The sequence below is a fragment of the Panicum virgatum genome, chromosome 9N (assembly GCF_016808335.1).
Source record: "Panicum virgatum strain AP13 chromosome 9N, P.virgatum_v5, whole genome shotgun sequence".
Classification (NCBI taxonomy): Eukaryota; Viridiplantae; Streptophyta; class Magnoliopsida; order Poales; family Poaceae; genus Panicum; species Panicum virgatum.
In genome coordinates, this window is record NC_053153.1 from 58,603,362 (window position 1) to 58,621,072 (window position 17,711).

Sequence of the window (17,711 nt, forward strand, 5' to 3'; positions counted from 1 at the left end):
GGTTTGGGGCGTCAGATGGGGATCGGACGGTCACGACGGCGTGAGCAGGTGGGTTTAGGGTTGGGGAATGGTATGGGCCGGCTGAGCACGGTGTGCGTGCCCTAGTTGGGCCGAGAACGTATGAACAAGGAAAGGGCCCATTGAACCTCTAAATTGTTGGGATAGGCCGATTTTGTCTTCCTGATTTAAAATACCGGATTTTGCCATATTTTAGTTTCTTTAACTTCAAAAAATGGCGTCCTGACCCACTTGTCGTCTTGTCGTATAGCCAATTTTCTCGCCTAATTTTTCCTAAAGTTAGTTGGTCATTTCCTTGCCACAAAAGTGGTGGCAAGACCAGGGAGCCTCCTTCGTTAAAGCGGTAGTGCTAGACTAGGACGTCCGACACGTAGAAAAAATCGGACCCTCCAACCTAGGTTGTTGCAACTTGCAAGAATCAACCACTGATATTGTAATTATTATTTTTTTATGTTAGACAGTGATATTGCTTGAAACATGATTGCACCGTTCGCCTGGGCTGCAGCTACAGCAGCAGGCAGCCATCAGCAGCCCACCAGCTGCAGCCCAGTCGGCTTGTAGTCTAGCCGAACAGTGTTGATGTTAATATTGCCGTAGAAATTTCCATCGGATATCAGAATATTTGTATATATTTTTTTGATATTGCAAACATTGATTTATGATATTTCAATTGTTTTTTTTCGAATAATTTCGAGGGAGAAATCCCCACCTACTATATTAATCGAAGAGGCAAAGCGCCACCAAACAGGTACGCCCCGGCATACCAGGGGTTGTACAAAATAAGGAGAATGAGATGGGAAAAATGGAAAAGATAAAATAGAGGAGAGGGGTACAAGGTCAACATGTGTCCATCTAACAGAGGCAAGCCACTCCCTACTGAACAAAGCCACATCCGAATATCCGTACACCATCAATCTCCATTCCACAAGCGATCGTAAAGCCTAGAGTCGAGTCCGACAGACGACGGTTGTGATTGCATCACCTATGGAGCATATCCAGGATCCAATCAACGAGCCTCCAACGTCATTTAAGGGGAGGAATCCTCAAAGGGGGAGGGGCGAAGAGAGGAAAACGAGGAGATCCAAGAGAGGGGATCATGGTCTCGTAACCTAGCATTTGGTGAGGCGAAGCAACCAAGGATTATGGAAGATAACAGGGCAAAGACACTCTTAGCAGACCACCAACAAGAAAACGGCCACCGATCAACGATGGGAGCCACCACTGAACAACATACTTGCCGAAGACACCTCAGCCATTGCACCTCCACACCACCCCTCGTAGCTACGCCGCTCCGCTGTCACCCTCCATAGAGGGTCAGGCCAACGAAGTGGGGACTAAGGCGGCGGGAGGGGCGCAAACCAAGGCTCACCGAAAACGACGATCTCCCCTTCGATGCTGATGGAGCCACCTGAAAGCGCATCCGAGCTCTCACACCCCATCATCCAACGCCGTGCAAGGGGAGGAAACCTCGCAGGGGAATGATGGAAGAGTGAAAACACCAGGCATAATATTTGATGGCCACACTAGCAAGGAGAGCGCCGACGGAGCAGAGGCGCCAAACGGAGGACAGCAAACGAAAAAGATCCACAGCTTGAATCAGCCTTGCACCAGAACCATCAACGGGGCCCCTCCGCGACGAAACCTGCAAGGTGAAGAGAGCTAAGTCGACGCCTCCAAGGAGGTGAGCGACGTCCTCAGACGCCGCCGTCGAAAGCACCGACAGCATGTCGGGCACGGCTTTCGCCTTGAGCTCCTTGAACCCAGCACAGCCGCCAGCATGGGAGTCCCCCGGCGCTGCAATTGCCACGGTCGTCCCCTGCAGACGGCGAGCCGACGAGTAGGCCGCATCGAGCAGGAGACCCGGGCTAAGCAGCCACCGTAGCACCAGATCCACCCCTCCCCCCCGCCCAAGAACCGAGAGTGGTGGGGGGAAGGCGGGGGGTGGCGGCATGGAGGGGAGCCCCCACCCAGATCTGCGGGAGGAGGAAGGAGGGCCCCACGCCATCGACCAAGCAGCAGCGTGGAGGACGCAGCGAGCTGCAAGCTGCAGCGCCGCCCGGAGGCCGAGCGTCATCCCCGCGCGGCGCGAAGCTCCGGCGAAGGAGGCACCACCGGCCGTTCCGCACATGCACAAACGGCGGCGGCGGCCAGCCCCGTTGCGCCACACCCGCGTTCAACGCGGCCCCGGGAGCGCCGGATCCGGACTGCAAGTCGCCGGATCTGCAGCCCGGACCGCCGTCGCAAAGCCCAGCGTCGGCCCGGCGAAGACCAGGGGGCAGGAGCACCCTGGCTGACGGGAGAAGCCCCGCCGCCGCTTTCCTAGCAGGCACGGGGCTTCCGGTGCCCTGCTCGGGCGGCGGCGTGGTGGAGAAGAGGTGGGGAGGGGGCTGGCGGCGGTGGGAGGCCGGGCCCGTGTCGCCCCCCGGGGAGACGACGCCGATATTTCAATTGTTATTTATCAATGTTGAGATGGACGTCCGATGAAAAATTTTAGTCGAACATTCCGGCGCTAGCAGTGCCGTAGTTAAAAATGTGATAAAATTGGATAACAACCAAATATGCTCTGAATTTCTAAAATACATATAAGAAAATACAATCACCTGTGCCGCCTCGAGGATCGAACTCTCACCAAACCAAACCAGCTTGCTACCGCTGTAATATGAGAGAATGCCAAAATGCAAGGATGCCCGTCCTAGCACTCGAAGAGAGTGGATGAGATGCATACCTGATCATAGGTTATTCGACCTGATGAATACCCAACTTGATTAATGCGTGGATTAGGCTCAGACTAATTTTTTTAATTCAAAACTTGACCCAACCGGACCTGACCCGAACTTTATACATAAAAAAATCAGATTTGACTCAGACCTAACCAAACCTAACCGAACCACATGTCTATCCAGCCCAATGGTCGGGCTGGGCCAGGTACAGGTCAAAGAAAAAAAAGTAGCAGGTTTGTTTGACCTGACCGAGCAATTTCAGTAGTAACCCCTTAACCAAACCCTCTAAATGTTAAATAAGGTCTGCCTCTATTTTTTAGAGGCTTCTAAATTTGTTTTAACCCAGCAATAACCCTCAATGCCAATATATAATAGAGAGCTCCTTAGAGACCCCATAGAAATGGATGGTGGAGGAGGGATTTTGGAGACCTCCCCAAAATAGAGGATGAAGTAAAAGATCTGCTGGAGTGCATTTTTTTACTTAGCCCGCTAAACTTGAGATAGGGGGTTGTTTAGAGGGTCTGCTGGAATTGCTCTAAGACCCGATCCGTGCATTTTTTACCATCCAAAAAGCGTCGATATGATAGACACAAATATAACAGAACTTACATTCTGGAGTGTATATATACAGATCTCATGACGACCAACTATTCCTGCGGGAATTCGCGCACCAGGAGCGCTGCTACGTCGCCTCCTTGCCCGGCCGTCCGATCGCGCCGATCCGACCGTCCAGAGGCAGGCATGCAGGCTCATCAAAATTTACAAAAAAGCCTTTTCACTTTTCCGAAATCAACCCGCAGTCCACGGAAGCCTCTAGCTACAGTAAATGCGTTCGAATTGTTTGCATAAAAACCCCTGATACTGAAAATATTTAAACACGAAGAAGAGAAAATTCGGAATTGATGGCATTTTTGCAGAACACCGCCGGCTGTATTTTTTGCGGAAATCCCCCCGCCGCACCCTCCGTGCACGGCGCGGCTGACCCCCTCCCCCTCTTCCCCTCATTCCTCTCTCTGTCGCTCTCTCCCTCTCTCTCGCCTGCGCTGCCGCCGCCGCCGCCGCTCTCACCTCACTCCGCTTCGTGCACTTGCTGCTCTTCCCTGCGTACCTCACCCCGTCGCTCCAGTTCCTGGCAACGGAGTGCTTAGCCAGCGGCCGCCTCGCCATCTGGCGGGAGGAGGCCGCGCACCGCGGAGTCGCCTAGGCACCAGCAAGGTGGACGCCCGCCGCCGTGTCCTCGAGTCCGTCGACGACCGCGTCGGCGGGGTGGTCCGTGCTGACGACGTCCTACACGGTGACTCACACTTTCTGCCTCACGGGCGAGCAGCTGCGGGATTCGCTGCCGCGGAAGGCTGGGATCGGCGAGGTCATCGACACTGCGCTCCGCGCCGCCGCTCCCCGACGGTCGCCTGCCTCTTCTCCCTTGTCCCGCAAATACCGCGCGCTCTCTTTCCCAGGCACCGCGGGGCCCCAGCCCCGGCCGCGCCGGCGCCGACCGTCCCCGTCCCTAACCGCCGCCACCACAGCGCCGAACGTCCCCGGTCGCCGCCGCGCACGCCTACGTCCGCGCCGGCACCGCCTGTCCCCCACGCGCCATAGCTCGCCACCGCGCAGCCGCTACCGTGGCAGCTCTGTAACGAGTCCGCCGGCAACTACACAGAGAGCAGCGCCTAGCAGGCCAAGATCCGCCGCCTCGCAGCCGCGCGTCCTCGTCCCCACAGCGCTCTTCGCCGCCGCGCCCACGCCCTCGCGCTCTGCAGCGGCGCGATCCTCGCGGTTTCGTCGCTGGCCAATTATCCTGGTGTTTAATCGGTCCATGGCGCCGTCGCGCGCCAGGTGTTCGTTGTTTTGCCTACGAGATGGATAAACGGCTCTTGCTATTTTTTACAGATAAAGGCTGCATCTTTCTTGCCCCTCCAGCAATTGTTTTGTGATTGATCGCTTTCATTGCCGAGGAAATTATAAGTTTCTATCAACTGTATAGAACACATTGCAATCAGGAGTACCAAGATAAATGCATTCTGTGGACTCTTAGCCTGAATACTGTAGAATGGTTATCAACTTATTAAAGAGTTAAATTGTATCTTCTCATTCGACACTACCTAACTGGAGATTCTGAATGTTGCTGCGTGTACCGTCGTGAACAGTTGATGTTGAGAATCACGCCAGGGACTTCATGGAGGTTGCCAAGAAGCTCCGGTCTTACTTCATCAGCCTGCAGCGTGAGGACCAACAGCAGAAGAGATGCTTCGGAAGGTACGTTCACTTCATCCTCATCTAACTGAGAGTGGAGTAAAGATGTGTATATCCTATGGGTTATTGGCAAGGGAATGAGGTTTGGGCATGGTGATTGGAGAACTGAAGTCTGATCGGAAACTGTCATCGGAAGTAGTATTCAGATTTTACATGGTTTTATCAGCTCAAAACCAGTCATTCGAAGTTGGTCTATCCTTAGGAATAGCTAACTTAAAAATCACCTATTTCTACTTGCTACAGTCAGTTTGTGACACTTGGCGTGAGCCTTATTAGTATTACAAGACTCTTTGATCCTATGTTGGCGTCGTCTCCTTTCTTTTTGTCAGATATGTATGTAACCCAGGAAAATCTTAAACTGAATTTTATGATGCAATAATATTGTTGTATTCTGATATAACTTATGTGCTGAATAGGATATCTATTCCTTTCAAAAAAAAAAGAACAGGACATCTATTAACTCAAAATTAAATAATATATTTGAAGGAACGTAGAGCCTCGCTGAATTCTCACTTCTAGAAAACATGGTGGGTGTTCCCACTTCACAGTGAAATTTCCAAGTACTTGTATTCACCTTTACACATGTATTTTTCATGCAATTGCTTCCATAATAATGCCTTAGTAGAATCATGCCTGCTCATCTTGTTCACATGTTTGGTTTTGCACTACGCAGGAGATTACTACAATGGAGGAAGAACTGAAGACCAAGTCTGAGCTTATTGCCAGGCACAAGAAGCTGATTGAAGGGTGGCGGAAAGAACCGAAGGAGCAACCGGGGAAGCACCTAACTGAGCTCTAAAGAGTGTGAGGAGTGTGATGTCGGCATGTCGCAGTTTACCTTGCAATGACCATGAACTGTGTACATCAAGTAGACCACCCATTGTAACATGTTTTTAGGATGCTAACAGTCAGTGGCATTTTGGTTCTCTGTTGCAGATGGCAGAAACAAAGCCCCCTTATCGATGTTTGATGATGTATTTGCTTATGGACTATGCAGTTGTATTAGGCATGATTTTTGTTTTTATTTTGTTGTCTTTGTGTCAAAGATGCATGTTTTCTCTGTTGACTGCTTCAAAGTGTGCTAACACACATGATGACAGTTGAAAAACAATCTAATCGTGCAGTTTTTTGTTTAAATAGAGGCTCGCAGGACTACCTATAAGAAATTAAGAATACATTACTGCAAAATATTGATTTATTTCCTCACTTCTGGACTCACCATAATTTACATTGATATAAATTCTTTCAGTTTAGATAGCATACTCAATGAGATAATGTTGTCATGCAACTTTGCAAATTATACCTGACTAATGTGGAGAGGGCATATGACTGCAAAAATAGTTACCAATTTATCTTACTTCTTGGAACAATATGGGACTCCATTTGGCCAGTACATATAACAGGATTGCAGACGATATGATCACTCCTCTCCCTAAACCACATTATTTTTTTCTTGAAATCAATCTCGAATATGCACGCTTTTTGTTTGAGACACTCTAGAACTTGTAGCCTACACTGATTCACTGGAAGTTGCAGTCCATATCATGAAATCTGAAACCTCATCAATCCAGTTTTTTTTTTTATCGAAAACGTCAAGCTTGCAGCCTTCCACCCTTGCTACCGTTTTCACTGGTTATACCATTCTCACGAGCTACTCCATTCATTCCAAATTGTAAAGCATTCCAACTTTCTTGGAGAGTCAAACCATTTGAAGTTTGATCAAAATTATAGAAAATATTACAAATATTTATAGCACTAAACAGATATAATATGGAAGTTTATTTAACAAAGAATACTAATGACACACTAATTTTTTTAACATATAGATCCTCATGATTGAAAATATTTTAATATGAAGAAGAGAAAATTCGAAAATCGCGCCGATTTTGCAGAAAACCGCTCGTCCACCACTTTTCCAGAAACATCCTTGTCGCACTCGCACCCGATTGCGCCGTGGTGTGGGAGGGATCAAATATGTTGTCTTTACGGTTAGATGAAATTGGAGGTGGTTGACCAGTCAGGCACTGGTGCTAATGAGTGGTCTGCCGTACTCAAGATGAATTGGTCCTAGCGATTAATCGTCTAATATATGGAAATTCAATTTGTCTACTTAACCTATGCTACTGTCATCTAAATTTATTACCATATTTGCTCCTCTAATTTTTTCCACCCCAAAAATAAATTTTAATCACCAAACTTAATGTATACTTTAAGCCATCAAAATCCTTCCTCCAACCGGCGCGCCCCAGACACTAGTGACATAGTAAAGAAGCTGGTCACCTAACTCAAGATATGTTTCGAACATTTGCAAGGAAGGTGAAAGAGATGTAATTTGTGTGGAATAATTGCTTGATTAATTGGGAGATACACATGTTACATATATAGGGCTGAGAATAGCTTGGGGTTAAAGGAAACCCCGAAACCAAATCTATTCAGGACTCTAACTAACCATATCTCCCTAACCAAACACAGGGCCGGCCGGCTTATACATGCCTAGCGCAAGACCCACACACAAGTATATACAGAATCTGTCTAACACGCCCCCGCAGTCAAATCGTCGAGTCACCGAACATTAAGACTGGACCTAAATTCCGTGAAGACGGATGAAGGCAACCCCTTGATGAAGATGTCGGCGAACTGAGATGTCGTCGGGACATGAAGAACACGCACATCACCAAGTGCAACACGCTCCCGAACGAAATGAAGATCGATCTCCACATGTTTGGTGCGCTGATGCTGAACGGGATTGGAGGACATATAGACAGCACTGATGTTGTCGCAGTACACCAAGGTTGTCTTGCGCAAAGGAGTGTGCAGCTCAGACAGGAGTTGGCGTAACCAGGTGGCTTCAGCAACTGCATTAGCGATAGCTCGATACTCAGCCTCTGCACTGGAGCGAGGAACAGTGTTCTGACGCTTGGACGACCAGGAGATCAGATTATCACCAAGGAAAACCGTATAGCCTGAGGTAGACTTGCGTGTATCTGGACAGCCAGCCCAATCAGCATCAGAGTAGACCACCAAATCTGACTGAGAAGAGGGGCGCAGGAACAAACCCATATGTAATGTGCCACGGACGTAACGCAGAATGCGCTTCAGAGCAGTGAGATGAGGCTCTCGGGGATCATGCATGTGAAGATAGACTTGCTGAACTGCATAAGAGATATCTGGCCTAGTGAAAGTAAGATACTAGAGGGCACCAGCAAGACTGCGAAAATCTGTGGGATCTGAAACAGGAGCACCATCAGCTGACAACTTGGGATTCAGGTCTACAGGAGTCGCACAGGGCTTGCAATCTGCCATGCCAGCCCGCTCAAGGATCTCAATCATGTACTGCCGTTGAGATAGAAAGAGATTTGAACCCACTCGTTGAACCTGCATGCCAAGGAACTGATGAAGGGCGCCAAGATCCTTCAGTGAGAATTCCTGTTGGAGAGAGGTGATGGTGCGCCTCAGAAGATCAGCGGAGGAAGCCGTCAAGACAATATCATCAACATACAGCAAAAGATAGATCACATCTTCGCCACGATGGTAGATGAACAAAGAAGTGTCTGACTTAGCTTCGACAAAACCAAGCTGCAGAAGATGTGAAGCAAACCGACTGTACCATGCACGAGGCGCCTGCTTAAGACCATAAAGTGAGCGATTAAGCCGGCACACATAATCTGGATGTGCGGAGTCCTCGAATCCAGAAGGCTGAGCGCAATAGACCGTCTCAGACAGATTGCCTTGCAAGAAATCATTGTTGACATCAAGCTGATGAACAGGCCAGGAGCGTGACAGAGCCAGAGATAGAACCGTCCGAACTGTAGCAGGCTTGACCACCGGACTGAAGGTTTCAGCAAAATCAATTCCAGGACGCTGAGTGAATCCACAAAGTACCCAACGAGCTTTATAGCGCTCAAAGGATCCATCAGTCTTGAATTTATGCTTGAAAATCCACTTGCCGGTGACAACATTACACTGAGATGGTCGAGGAAGAAGATCCCATGTATTATTAGACAGGAGGGCAGAGTACTCAGCTTCCATTGCAGCACGCCAATTGGGATCAGCGAGGGCGGCACGATACGTCCGAGGAATCGGCGATAAGGGCGCCGCATGATACAGAGCCGGCAGGCGAATACCACGCTTGGCTCTAGTGACCATGGCATGCTGGTTGGTCACAGGGTTGACTCGGACGGCGCCACGAGGGAGGGGAGTAGCAGGTGTAGTCGCGGGGCGCTGGGAGTACACCAAGCCAAAGCGTCCCAGTGGCTGTGCAGCATCAGGACCACTGGGGGAGGATGAAGCCGTCGGTGGCGACGGTGCCGCGCATGGCGCAGCTGAACTCGGTGAAGAAGCCACGCATGGCGCAACAGAGGGCGTCGTGGCCGCGCGTGGCGCAGCAGGGGGGTCGAGGCCGCGCGTGGCGCAGCAAAGGGCGTCGAGGCCGCGCGTGGCGCAGCGGGAGACGTCGGGGCCGCTCGTGGCGCAGCTGGTGCAGGGACCGCAGGTGGCGTAGGAGGTACATCGCTGGGAAGGGTAGCAACCATGCGGGACTGCATGTTGCTTACGGTAGTACCTGCAGGCAGCAAATGCGGTGATGGTGGAAAAGGAACAACCACCGGATTAGTGAACTCGTCCAAAAAATCGAAATCCGCACGTGAGGGAGAGGGAGGTGTTTCCGCAAAGGGAAAGGAAGTCTCCTCAAAAATCACATGGCGAGAGATGATGATCCGATTAGTATGACGGTCAAGACAGAGATAGCCCTTGTGATGAGGAGAATAGCCAAGGAATACACACAAGGCGGAACGAGGAGCGAGTTTATTTGTGGCGGTGGCAGAAAGGTTAGGGTAGCACTTACACCCAAAGACACGCAGGTGGTCATATGACGGTGGTGTCCCAAAGAGGGAGAGATGTGGAGTAGAAAAATCGAGCTTCTTGGTGGGTAGAATATTCAGGAGATATGTAGCAGTGTTAAGTGCGGCAGCCCAAAACCTGGGGGGGGATGCTAGCCTGAAACAGAAGGGAGCGAACGGCATTATTAATGGAACGAATAATGCGTTCAGCCTTACCATTCTGTGGTGAAGTATGGGGGCAGGACATGCGCAGACGAACGCCATTGGCAAGGAAGAAGATGCGCGAGCTGGAGTTATCAAACTCCCTGCCATTGTCACACTGAAGGCCCTGCACACTGGTGTTAAATTGTGTGCGCACATAGGAAAAGAAATCAGACAAGGTGGAGAAGGTGTCAGACTTAAGGCGGAGAGGGAAGGTCCATAAATAGTGAGAAAAATCATCAAGAATAACGAGGTAATATTTATGACCCGAGACGCTAGTAACTGGCGAGGTCCAGAGATCACAATGTATTAACTCAAAGGGGCGCGAGGCGCGGGATGATGACATATGAAAGGGAAGACGAACATGACGACCAAGTTGACACGCATGACAAATAGAGTTGCTAGCACTTTTATTACAGCGAATGGCGGAAGAGTGTGCTAATCTAGACAAAACTTCATGACCAGGGTGCCCGAGACGCTGATGCCAAAGCGAGGAGGTGCTAGATGCTAGGAGGGCGGATGCCGGAAGCTGCAACGGATAGAGAGGTCCGGAGCTGTTACATCTGACGATCTCGTTCCGAGTGGAAAGATCCTTCACAGAGCAACCAAAGGGGTCAAATTCCACAGTGCAGTTATTGTCGATAGTGAATTGACGAACGGAAATAAGATTCTTAATAAGGTTAGGAGAAACCAAAACTTTATTAAGATGGAGGTTATGTGGAAGGACAGTACTACCGGTGGAGACCACGGGAAGGAGATTCCCATTGCCAACGATGATAGATGAAGGAGAGTGACTAGAAGGAATAGTGGAGGTCGAGAGTATACCAGCATTGGAAGCCATATGAGTGGTAGCACCGGTATCAAAATACCAATCTTGTTGCGGCGGCTGTTGGAGCGACATGGTATGGAATTGGGCCGCTAGGGCCTGCTGATCCCAGCCCGGAGACAGAGGCGCAACAGGGGAGGGAACACCCCACTGGCCAGCCCATTGGCCAGGTGGGCCGGCGATGTAGGTCTGGTGTTGAGCTGGAGGAGCGGCCCGCGGAGGCATTGGGGCCCGTGGACCCAGCCACATGTAGATCGCGCCGGTCCACGGGTTATAGAAGCTGGTGCCGGTCGGTGGAGCCGTCGCAGGGGAGGAGGAGCCACCGCCAGATGCGTTGCCGGAGGCGCCGCCAGCGGAGGAACCCCCGTCGCCGCCGCCTTTGTTGAAGCGCTTGCCGTCGCGCTTGCCGCGCTGGAAGCCGCCGCCCCCGGAGTTGGACGCCGACTGCTGTGGCGTCTTTGGGGAGGAGTCCTGCTGCTGGGGTGGTCGAGGCGGTGCTGGGGTGGGTGGCTTGGATCCGCCAGAGCCGCCGGTGCTGGAGCCGGAGAGGGCGGTGAGGGCAGCGGCGGGGGGAGCTTTGGCCATGGTCAGCTACTCGAGACGAAGGTCGTCGCGCACCTAGAGGAAGGAAGGGAGAGGGGTGCTGCGGCGAAGATGAAGACCAAGGGCGCTGAAGCGCTCATTGAGCCCACGGATGATGTTGAGGACGAGCGTCTCCTCGGAGATCGGTTGGCCGAGGTCCCGAAGATCTTCCGTCATGCGTTTGAAGCGGCGGCAGTAGTCGATGACAGAGAGATCGCCTTGGGAAAAGGCCCGGAACTCTTGGTCGGCGTAGAGAGCTCGAGTGGTACAGTTCCCAAGGAATTGGGACTCGATGGCGAGCCAGATCGCACGAGCGGAGCCGCCGCGCTCGGAGACAGAGTCGGCGAGATCGTCGGAGATGGCGCCGAGCAGCCAGGTGCGGACGACACAATTCATCCGCACCCAGGAAGGAGAAGCAGGGGCGACGGCATCGGAGACAACATGGCGTTCCAGCGAGTACTTTCCGAGGACGTCAAGGAAGGACTCCTTCCAGCGGGCGTAGAAGGTGGAGTTGACATCCAGGAGCAGCGGGACGAGAGTCCGGATGTTCTGGACAGAGACAGCTTGCGCATGGAGATTGAGGAGGACGGCGGCCTCCTGTTGGAGAAGAGCAGCCTGGAGGTCGATGTCGTCTTCACCATGGTGGAAGGCGTCGGCGTCATCTTCCTTGGAGGGCGCGGCCGCGGCACGTTCGGCAGCAGCGCGCTCCTGCGCGGCACGGAGACGAGCGGTGGCGGCGTCGAGATCGGCCTGAGCGGAGGCGGCCTCCCGCTCAGCTTCCTCGGCGCGGGCCAGAGCAGCAGCTCGGGCTGCCTCGGCTACGCGTGCTTCCTCGTCGCGTGCAGTGTCAGCGTCGGCAGCAGGTTTGGCGGCGTCATCGTCGCCAAAAGTCATGGCGCTAGGCCGGGCGGGCGCGCAAAGTGCAGCGCCGGCGGGCAGCGCAGAGGCGCGCTAGGAGCAGCGCCGATGAGGTGGGGCGCGCGTACAGCGGCGCCAGCAACGGAAGGAGAAAACCTAGTCTCGTGATACCATGAAAGAGATGTAATTTGTGTGGAATAATTGCTTGATTAATTGGGAGATACACATGTAAGAGATGTAATTTGTGTGGAATAATTGCTTGATTAATTGGGAGATACACATGTTACATATATAGGGTTAAGAATAGCTTGGGGCTAAAGGAAACTCCGAAACCAAATCTACTCAGGACTCTAACTAACCATATCTCCCTAACCAAACAAAGGGCCGGCCGGCTTACATGCCTAGCACAGGACCCACACACAAGTATATACAGAATCTGTCTAACAGAAGGTGTGAAGATGAGCAACAGTTTCTGGGGAGAGAAACTAAGAAACAGCTGTACCCTGTGAAGATGAGCAATAATTTCAGGGAAAGAAGCTATGAAACAACAGCGCACAGCTAGCACAAGGAGTGGCAGATGCCACTTATTCCAATTTCCAGAACATTACAGTTCAGTAGTATACATGCTCCCAACAGGAAAAGATCAACTAATCATGAACATTCTTTACATGTGTCGATCATCGAGTCACAAGGGGGGGGGGGGGGGGGACCCTTCTATTTCCAATCAAGCATATCCAAAAGCCATAGGATTTCAGTTTCTGACTTTGCTGCGTCACAGAAATCGAGCTCAATACCAAATACCTCAATGACGTTTGCTCCTTTGTACAGGAAAAGCAAGGACATCCATGCCCGGATGTCTGATATGAATGGGTTTCTGGGTGAAAACCTGAGATATTCATAAGCCAGTGCACGAGCAGCATTACTATCAATGTAATCAAAGGTCGACTTGTTAATGATGCAAGCCATCTTATTGGAATCCTTGCGGTGGACAAGAACAGATACAGTAATGGCTGGCCCCATAGGGACTGATAGCTTGGGTTCAACTTCCAACATCAGGATGCAGTCTACAGACTTCAAATGTGCTGCAAGTATATCTGGAATGCCACCAGGTGCGCACTGTAGGCCTGCTCGAAGGGTGCAACCTGAAATTGCTTGAGAAAAAATGATGGATCCTTCAAGCCACATATCAATATAAAAAACAAGATCCTCAAATGTGAGCTTTGGTACAGGAAGGTTATGCATCTTCTGTGGCTGGGAGAAGGTTAAATAAAGCCTCTGATAGTTTGCGTCAGAAGGAGGCTGTTTGCAAATGGACGGCCACTTCCGTGAGCAAATGCATTTCCAGAAGTAATCATCCTTCGCTATTTCGCGCCACTGACGGCACACAAGCATGCAAAATACTAGATCTTTCCCATCCAATAATGGGAAAACAGACTTGAGAACTTCATCATGAAATTCATTGTCCATTCCTATCCAAGAATTGAAGGAAATGGAATATCCTTGGCACCTCCAGGATGCAGGATTCTGGAAACAAAAAACAAAAGATGCATTAAGACATTCCTATCACCAATTAAAGTGTCAAAAAAAATACTATGTTCAAAGTACTCCTATATTCAATTCTTCATTTTCACAGTAATATACTCATTAATTGCAGAAAGATGACAACATAGAATAACACTTCACAGTGCATCGAACACTGGTTGTGGTTTATACATAGTCCCGGTAGGAATAGTATTCACATTCCATGCCATGAAACATAAGGTTCACCAGAAGTTATGGTTAACTACACAGGCCCGGATTACAACCACAAGAAAAAGTAATAGTTCCTTGACAGAGCCTTGATCCATCCTTCCTAGCCACCAACAACTAACATAGCAGCGGTTGCTGGGGATTCCTTGTATACGTACACAAAAGGAATTCGCTCAATCACTATCCTAGTCATTTCAAGCCTTTGGTAGAAAAGAAAAACTTGTGTTTCCAAAAGACAAGAAAGATAACGGCATGGATGATCTCTGAAATTCAGGATGAAGCAAGATTGTGGAATTTTGGTGGTGCAAAGCAACTTGACTCCTTGAGGCTCTAGTTGTTTCCAACTTAAGCGAGTTGTATGTTTATTTCTATTCTTTGGTGGGAGCTCGTATGATGTTCCCCCTGTTCACACCATGCGCCTTAGCAGGGAAAACTATGGGAACCTCTGGCGCCTATAATCATCTCTTCTACTTAGTGTTAATAAATGCCAGAAATGTTCTGGATCTATTAAAAAAAGAATCATGTGGTCTGATGGTTGGGAGGGGGGTAATAGGAATGCCTGAACCATCACCACAACTAGATGTTAGGGACAAAACGATTTGGACAGAGCACCAAACTGATGTCCACTATGGCACCATGGAGGTAGAAGTTCAAAATCAAGTAAAGAACACAGTCTTATCAATGCTGTTGGGAAATCATTCTCAGTATCACAATATCATGCCCTTTTAGTTCAGTATGAAGCAAATCATTCCTTTTTCCCTTTTGAGTGTGTGACTAATCTGTATAAGTGCAGATTTACTCACAAGCACAGACCCCATCAACGAACACAAGCTCTACCCCATAAGTCATAATTCTTACTAACCACTAAGCATGGCAGCTCTGAAAATAAACAAGGGATATCTTCAGGAAATGTGCATCACCCTTCCATGAATTCATCAAAGAAAACTATTGCACAATGGGGGGAAGAGAAGTTAAAACAAGAAAGAAGAGGAATGCAAGGTTTACATTCGCCAGTATAGTCCAATGTTGGATCAAGAATTCAGAAAATGTAAGAACTTACAGAAGATTCTGTGTGTATGCAAAATATCCAAGCTTTCGCTATCTCCTGCATGAACATCAAGATACATCACTCGAGGTAGCAGAAGCATTTCACTTTGCAAGTGATATCACTTGGTGAATATGGCGACCAGTTTATTACTCGATCCATCTATCAATGGAAGACATATTTTTTCATGAGAGTCTTCAAAAGTAGATTTTCACTTTTGACCTTAAATTTCTCTTTCAATACAATGCCAATTGTTACAGAATCAACACCATCTTTAAATTCCTTAGAATCGGAATCTACCAAAGCAGCTTTTGTCCTAAACATGCCAAATATGACTAATTGGTGAAAAAAGGTTGTAGAGTATTATATTTAGTCAAATCAAAATAAGCCTACATTAATTAAAAATGGAGCAGGAACTATGGCACAGGGGCTGACCCAGCATAGAACATGGGTGAACAGATGTACACTCGATGATTCTTGCAAACGAAATCGAAGTTAGTAGGTGATATATTGTAACTGGATTCAGATCCGAATACAAATAGTTTTGTTAGGGTTTGGGGTGCTCCGTCTCGCACAGCAGAAGGAAAGAGAGGGCAGAAGGAAAGAGAGGGGGCGGGCATACCTGGAGGATGCGCTCATCGCCGGCAAAAGGCTGGGCGAACTGCGAAGTCAGGACATATGGCGCCGCCGCTGGCCCAGTCGTCGCCGCCGGGGAAGGAAGAGCAAGCGAGGAGAGAGTCCGAGAGATGGGAAAGAAACAGAGGGAGCAGATGAACCTGAGGCAGCCCTGAGCGGCCGAGCCCTGAGCGGGAGCCGGAAGGGCGAGAATGAGCCGAGCTGGAGTGAGCCTGCCACCAAAGTGCTTTTGTTGGGCTTTTGAACCTGTTTTTATTTTTACAAAAGTCAAAAGTCAACTAAAAAGCTTAAAAGCCATAACTACTTCAACCCAAAAACTACTTTTGCTCTAGTACAAAGTGAAAGCATCTCCACCTCCTATTTTCAGCTTCTTTTGCATCAAATATTTACCCACCTACCATCGGTTATGATGGATACCGATTCGTTCTTTTCTTCTCCATCGCCTCCCCCAACTCCTTCCATCGCACCGTGCCTCCACCCTCCGCCACCGCCCCTTCGCTCATGGCCGGCCGCCGTCTGACCAGTCCTGATTTGACTCCGCCCAACTCCCCGCGTGTTGCCGCTGCCGCGGGCTCCGCCGCGCGCCGGCCGCCACCACGGGCTCTGCCCACTGGGGCGAGCTCCGCCCCCCGCCGGCCGCCGCCGCGACCTCCGCCCATCCCCGCGTGCTGCCGCCGCCACGGGCTCCGCCCCCCGGGGGGGTGCTCCGCCACGCGCCGGCCGCCGCCACAGGCTCTGCCCCCAGGGCGAATTCCGCCCCCCCCGCTGGTCGCAGCCGCGACCTCTGCTCACCGAGGCGAGCTCCTCCGCGCGCCGGCCTCCGCCGCGCGCTGGCCGCCGCCGCGGGCTCCGCCCCTAGAGGCGAGCTCCGCCACACGCCGGCCGCCACCGCAGGCTGCGCCCCCCGAGGCGAGCTTCGCCGTGCCTGCGCTGCCGGTGCAGGGTCCGCCCGAGTGCGAGCTGCCAAGGGGCTGCGCTTTGGCCGACGTGGAGCGAAGGAGCTCCGCCGGCACACGGGAGGAGAGACGATGCTGATGTGTGGGCCAGTGGGGCCCGCTTGTTAGTCAGAAGGAGAGAATTGAGTGGGATCCGCCCGTCAGTGAGAGGAGAAAGTTGGGTAAGAAAAACTCTGGATGACATGTGGGTCCGCTTAACAGGTTTCTCAAAAGCCACAGTGTCGGTGTCCTGACCCGGCGGTCCGGCACCAACTAGTGAAGATGCTGCGTGATCCCTCGTCCTAAATGGTTGATGCAAGAGGCAACACAGTAACACACGGGTTTATCCTGGTTCCGGCCGCGGGGTCGTACGTCCAGCAAAGGGGGTGTGCGAGTGCACTGTACTATCTTGCACCGGGATGTTTGTAGTAGGGGGTACAAGCGAGGCGAGAGAGGGAGGGAAGCTCCCAGGTCTCTGCTAAGTGATTGAGGCGAGTGCCAATATCGAGAGAGTGAGCGAGTGAAGCTAAGGAGTTGGTCGTGAGTCTCTGAGCGGATGAGAGGTCCGCCTCCTCTTTTTATAGACACAAGGAGGGCGGAGTACATGTACGGAGGGGGTTAGAAGTCGTCGTCTTCTCCCCGAATTGGGGGTGCGCAGTGGAAGTCTACTGTAGAAAGTACACTGTGTGGCACTGGAGATCATGGCGCCGGGCGTGCAGTCGTCCTGGGCGATGTCCTGGCCTTGCAGAGATCGCGCCGGCGTCCTGATAGCTCCTGTGGGCGTCGTGGTGGTTGCTGTGGAGGGTACTGTCCTCTAGGCGTGGCGTGGAAGAGCGCCGAGGGTCCTTCAGGCGGGGGTCTTGCTCCAGTCAAGGCCCAGGCCGCGTTCAAGGGTCGCGCCCATGCCGTCCGAGGGTTCCGCAGCGGAGAAAGTACGCGGAGTAGGCAGCACAGTGGCGGGAGCAGTGCCAGGCACGTCCGCACAGAGCGTCGCAGGTTCCCACAGTGTTGTTGCAGTGCTGGGATGGCGGAGCGGTGACCGGAGTTGGC

The 17,711-nt window shown here is 51.1% G+C and overlaps 3 protein-coding genes and 1 long non-coding RNA gene across 7 annotated transcripts; 2 read left to right on the forward strand and 2 right to left on the reverse strand.

Moving 5' to 3' along the window:
- Positions 1-3,716: 3,716 nt before the first annotated feature.
- LOC120689759 lies at positions 3,717-6,036 on the forward strand. The gene is made up of 2 exons (XR_005681432.1): positions 3,717-4,994; positions 5,665-6,036. It is a non-coding gene; the product is annotated as an uncharacterized LOC120689759 (long non-coding RNA).
- A 5,438-nt stretch (positions 6,037-11,474) lies between these two features.
- Positions 11,475-12,332, reverse strand: LOC120689169. Its single transcript, XM_039971492.1, has one exon. The coding sequence runs from the start codon at positions 12,330-12,332 to the stop codon at positions 11,475-11,477; it is 858 nt and encodes a 285-aa protein (XP_039827426.1).
- A 504-nt stretch (positions 12,333-12,836) lies between these two features.
- Positions 12,837-15,946, reverse strand: LOC120691243 (F-box protein At5g39250-like). Of its 4 annotated transcripts, none has more exons than XM_039974270.1 (4): positions 15,713-15,897; positions 15,106-15,150; positions 14,908-14,990; positions 12,837-13,820 (listed from the first exon to the last, which is right to left on the reverse strand). In XM_039974270.1, exon 4 carries the CDS (start codon positions 13,761-13,763, stop codon positions 13,011-13,013), a length of 753 nt encoding a protein of 250 aa, XP_039830204.1. In that variant the 5' UTR covers positions 13,764-13,820; positions 14,908-14,990; positions 15,106-15,150; positions 15,713-15,897; the 3' UTR covers positions 12,837-13,010. The 4 variants fall into 4 exon arrangements, with proteins under 4 accessions (XP_039830204.1, XP_039830203.1, XP_039830202.1 ...); XM_039974269.1 differs by having other exon boundaries at positions 15,106-15,252; XM_039974268.1 differs by lacking the exon at positions 14,908-14,990 and having other exon boundaries at positions 15,713-15,946.
- A 281-nt stretch (positions 15,947-16,227) lies between these two features.
- Positions 16,228-16,761, forward strand: LOC120689170 (formin-like protein 3). Its single transcript, XM_039971493.1, has one exon. It carries the CDS (start codon positions 16,228-16,230, stop codon positions 16,759-16,761), a length of 534 nt encoding a protein of 177 aa, XP_039827427.1.
- Positions 16,762-17,711: the final 950 nt, after the last annotated feature.

What these genes read in the sequence shown, in the direction of transcription:
- LOC120691243 (XM_039974267.1), bottom strand. Translation starts at nt 15,162, where the DNA reads ATGTTCATGCAGGAGATAGCGAAAGCTTGGATATTTTGCATACACACA. An exon ending in GCATACACACAGAATCTTCT is followed by an intron (nt 13,821 to 15,105) that starts GTAAGTTCTTAC and finishes TTTTGTTTCCAG; the next exon opens with AATCCTGCATCCTGGAGGTG.
- LOC120689170 (XM_039971493.1), top strand. Translation starts at nt 16,228, where the DNA reads ATGGCCGGCCGCCGTCTGACCAGTCCTGATTTGACTCCGCCCAACTCC.
- LOC120689169 (XM_039971492.1), bottom strand. Translation starts at nt 12,332, where the DNA reads ATGACTTTTGGCGACGATGACGCCGCCAAACCTGCTGCCGACGCTGAC.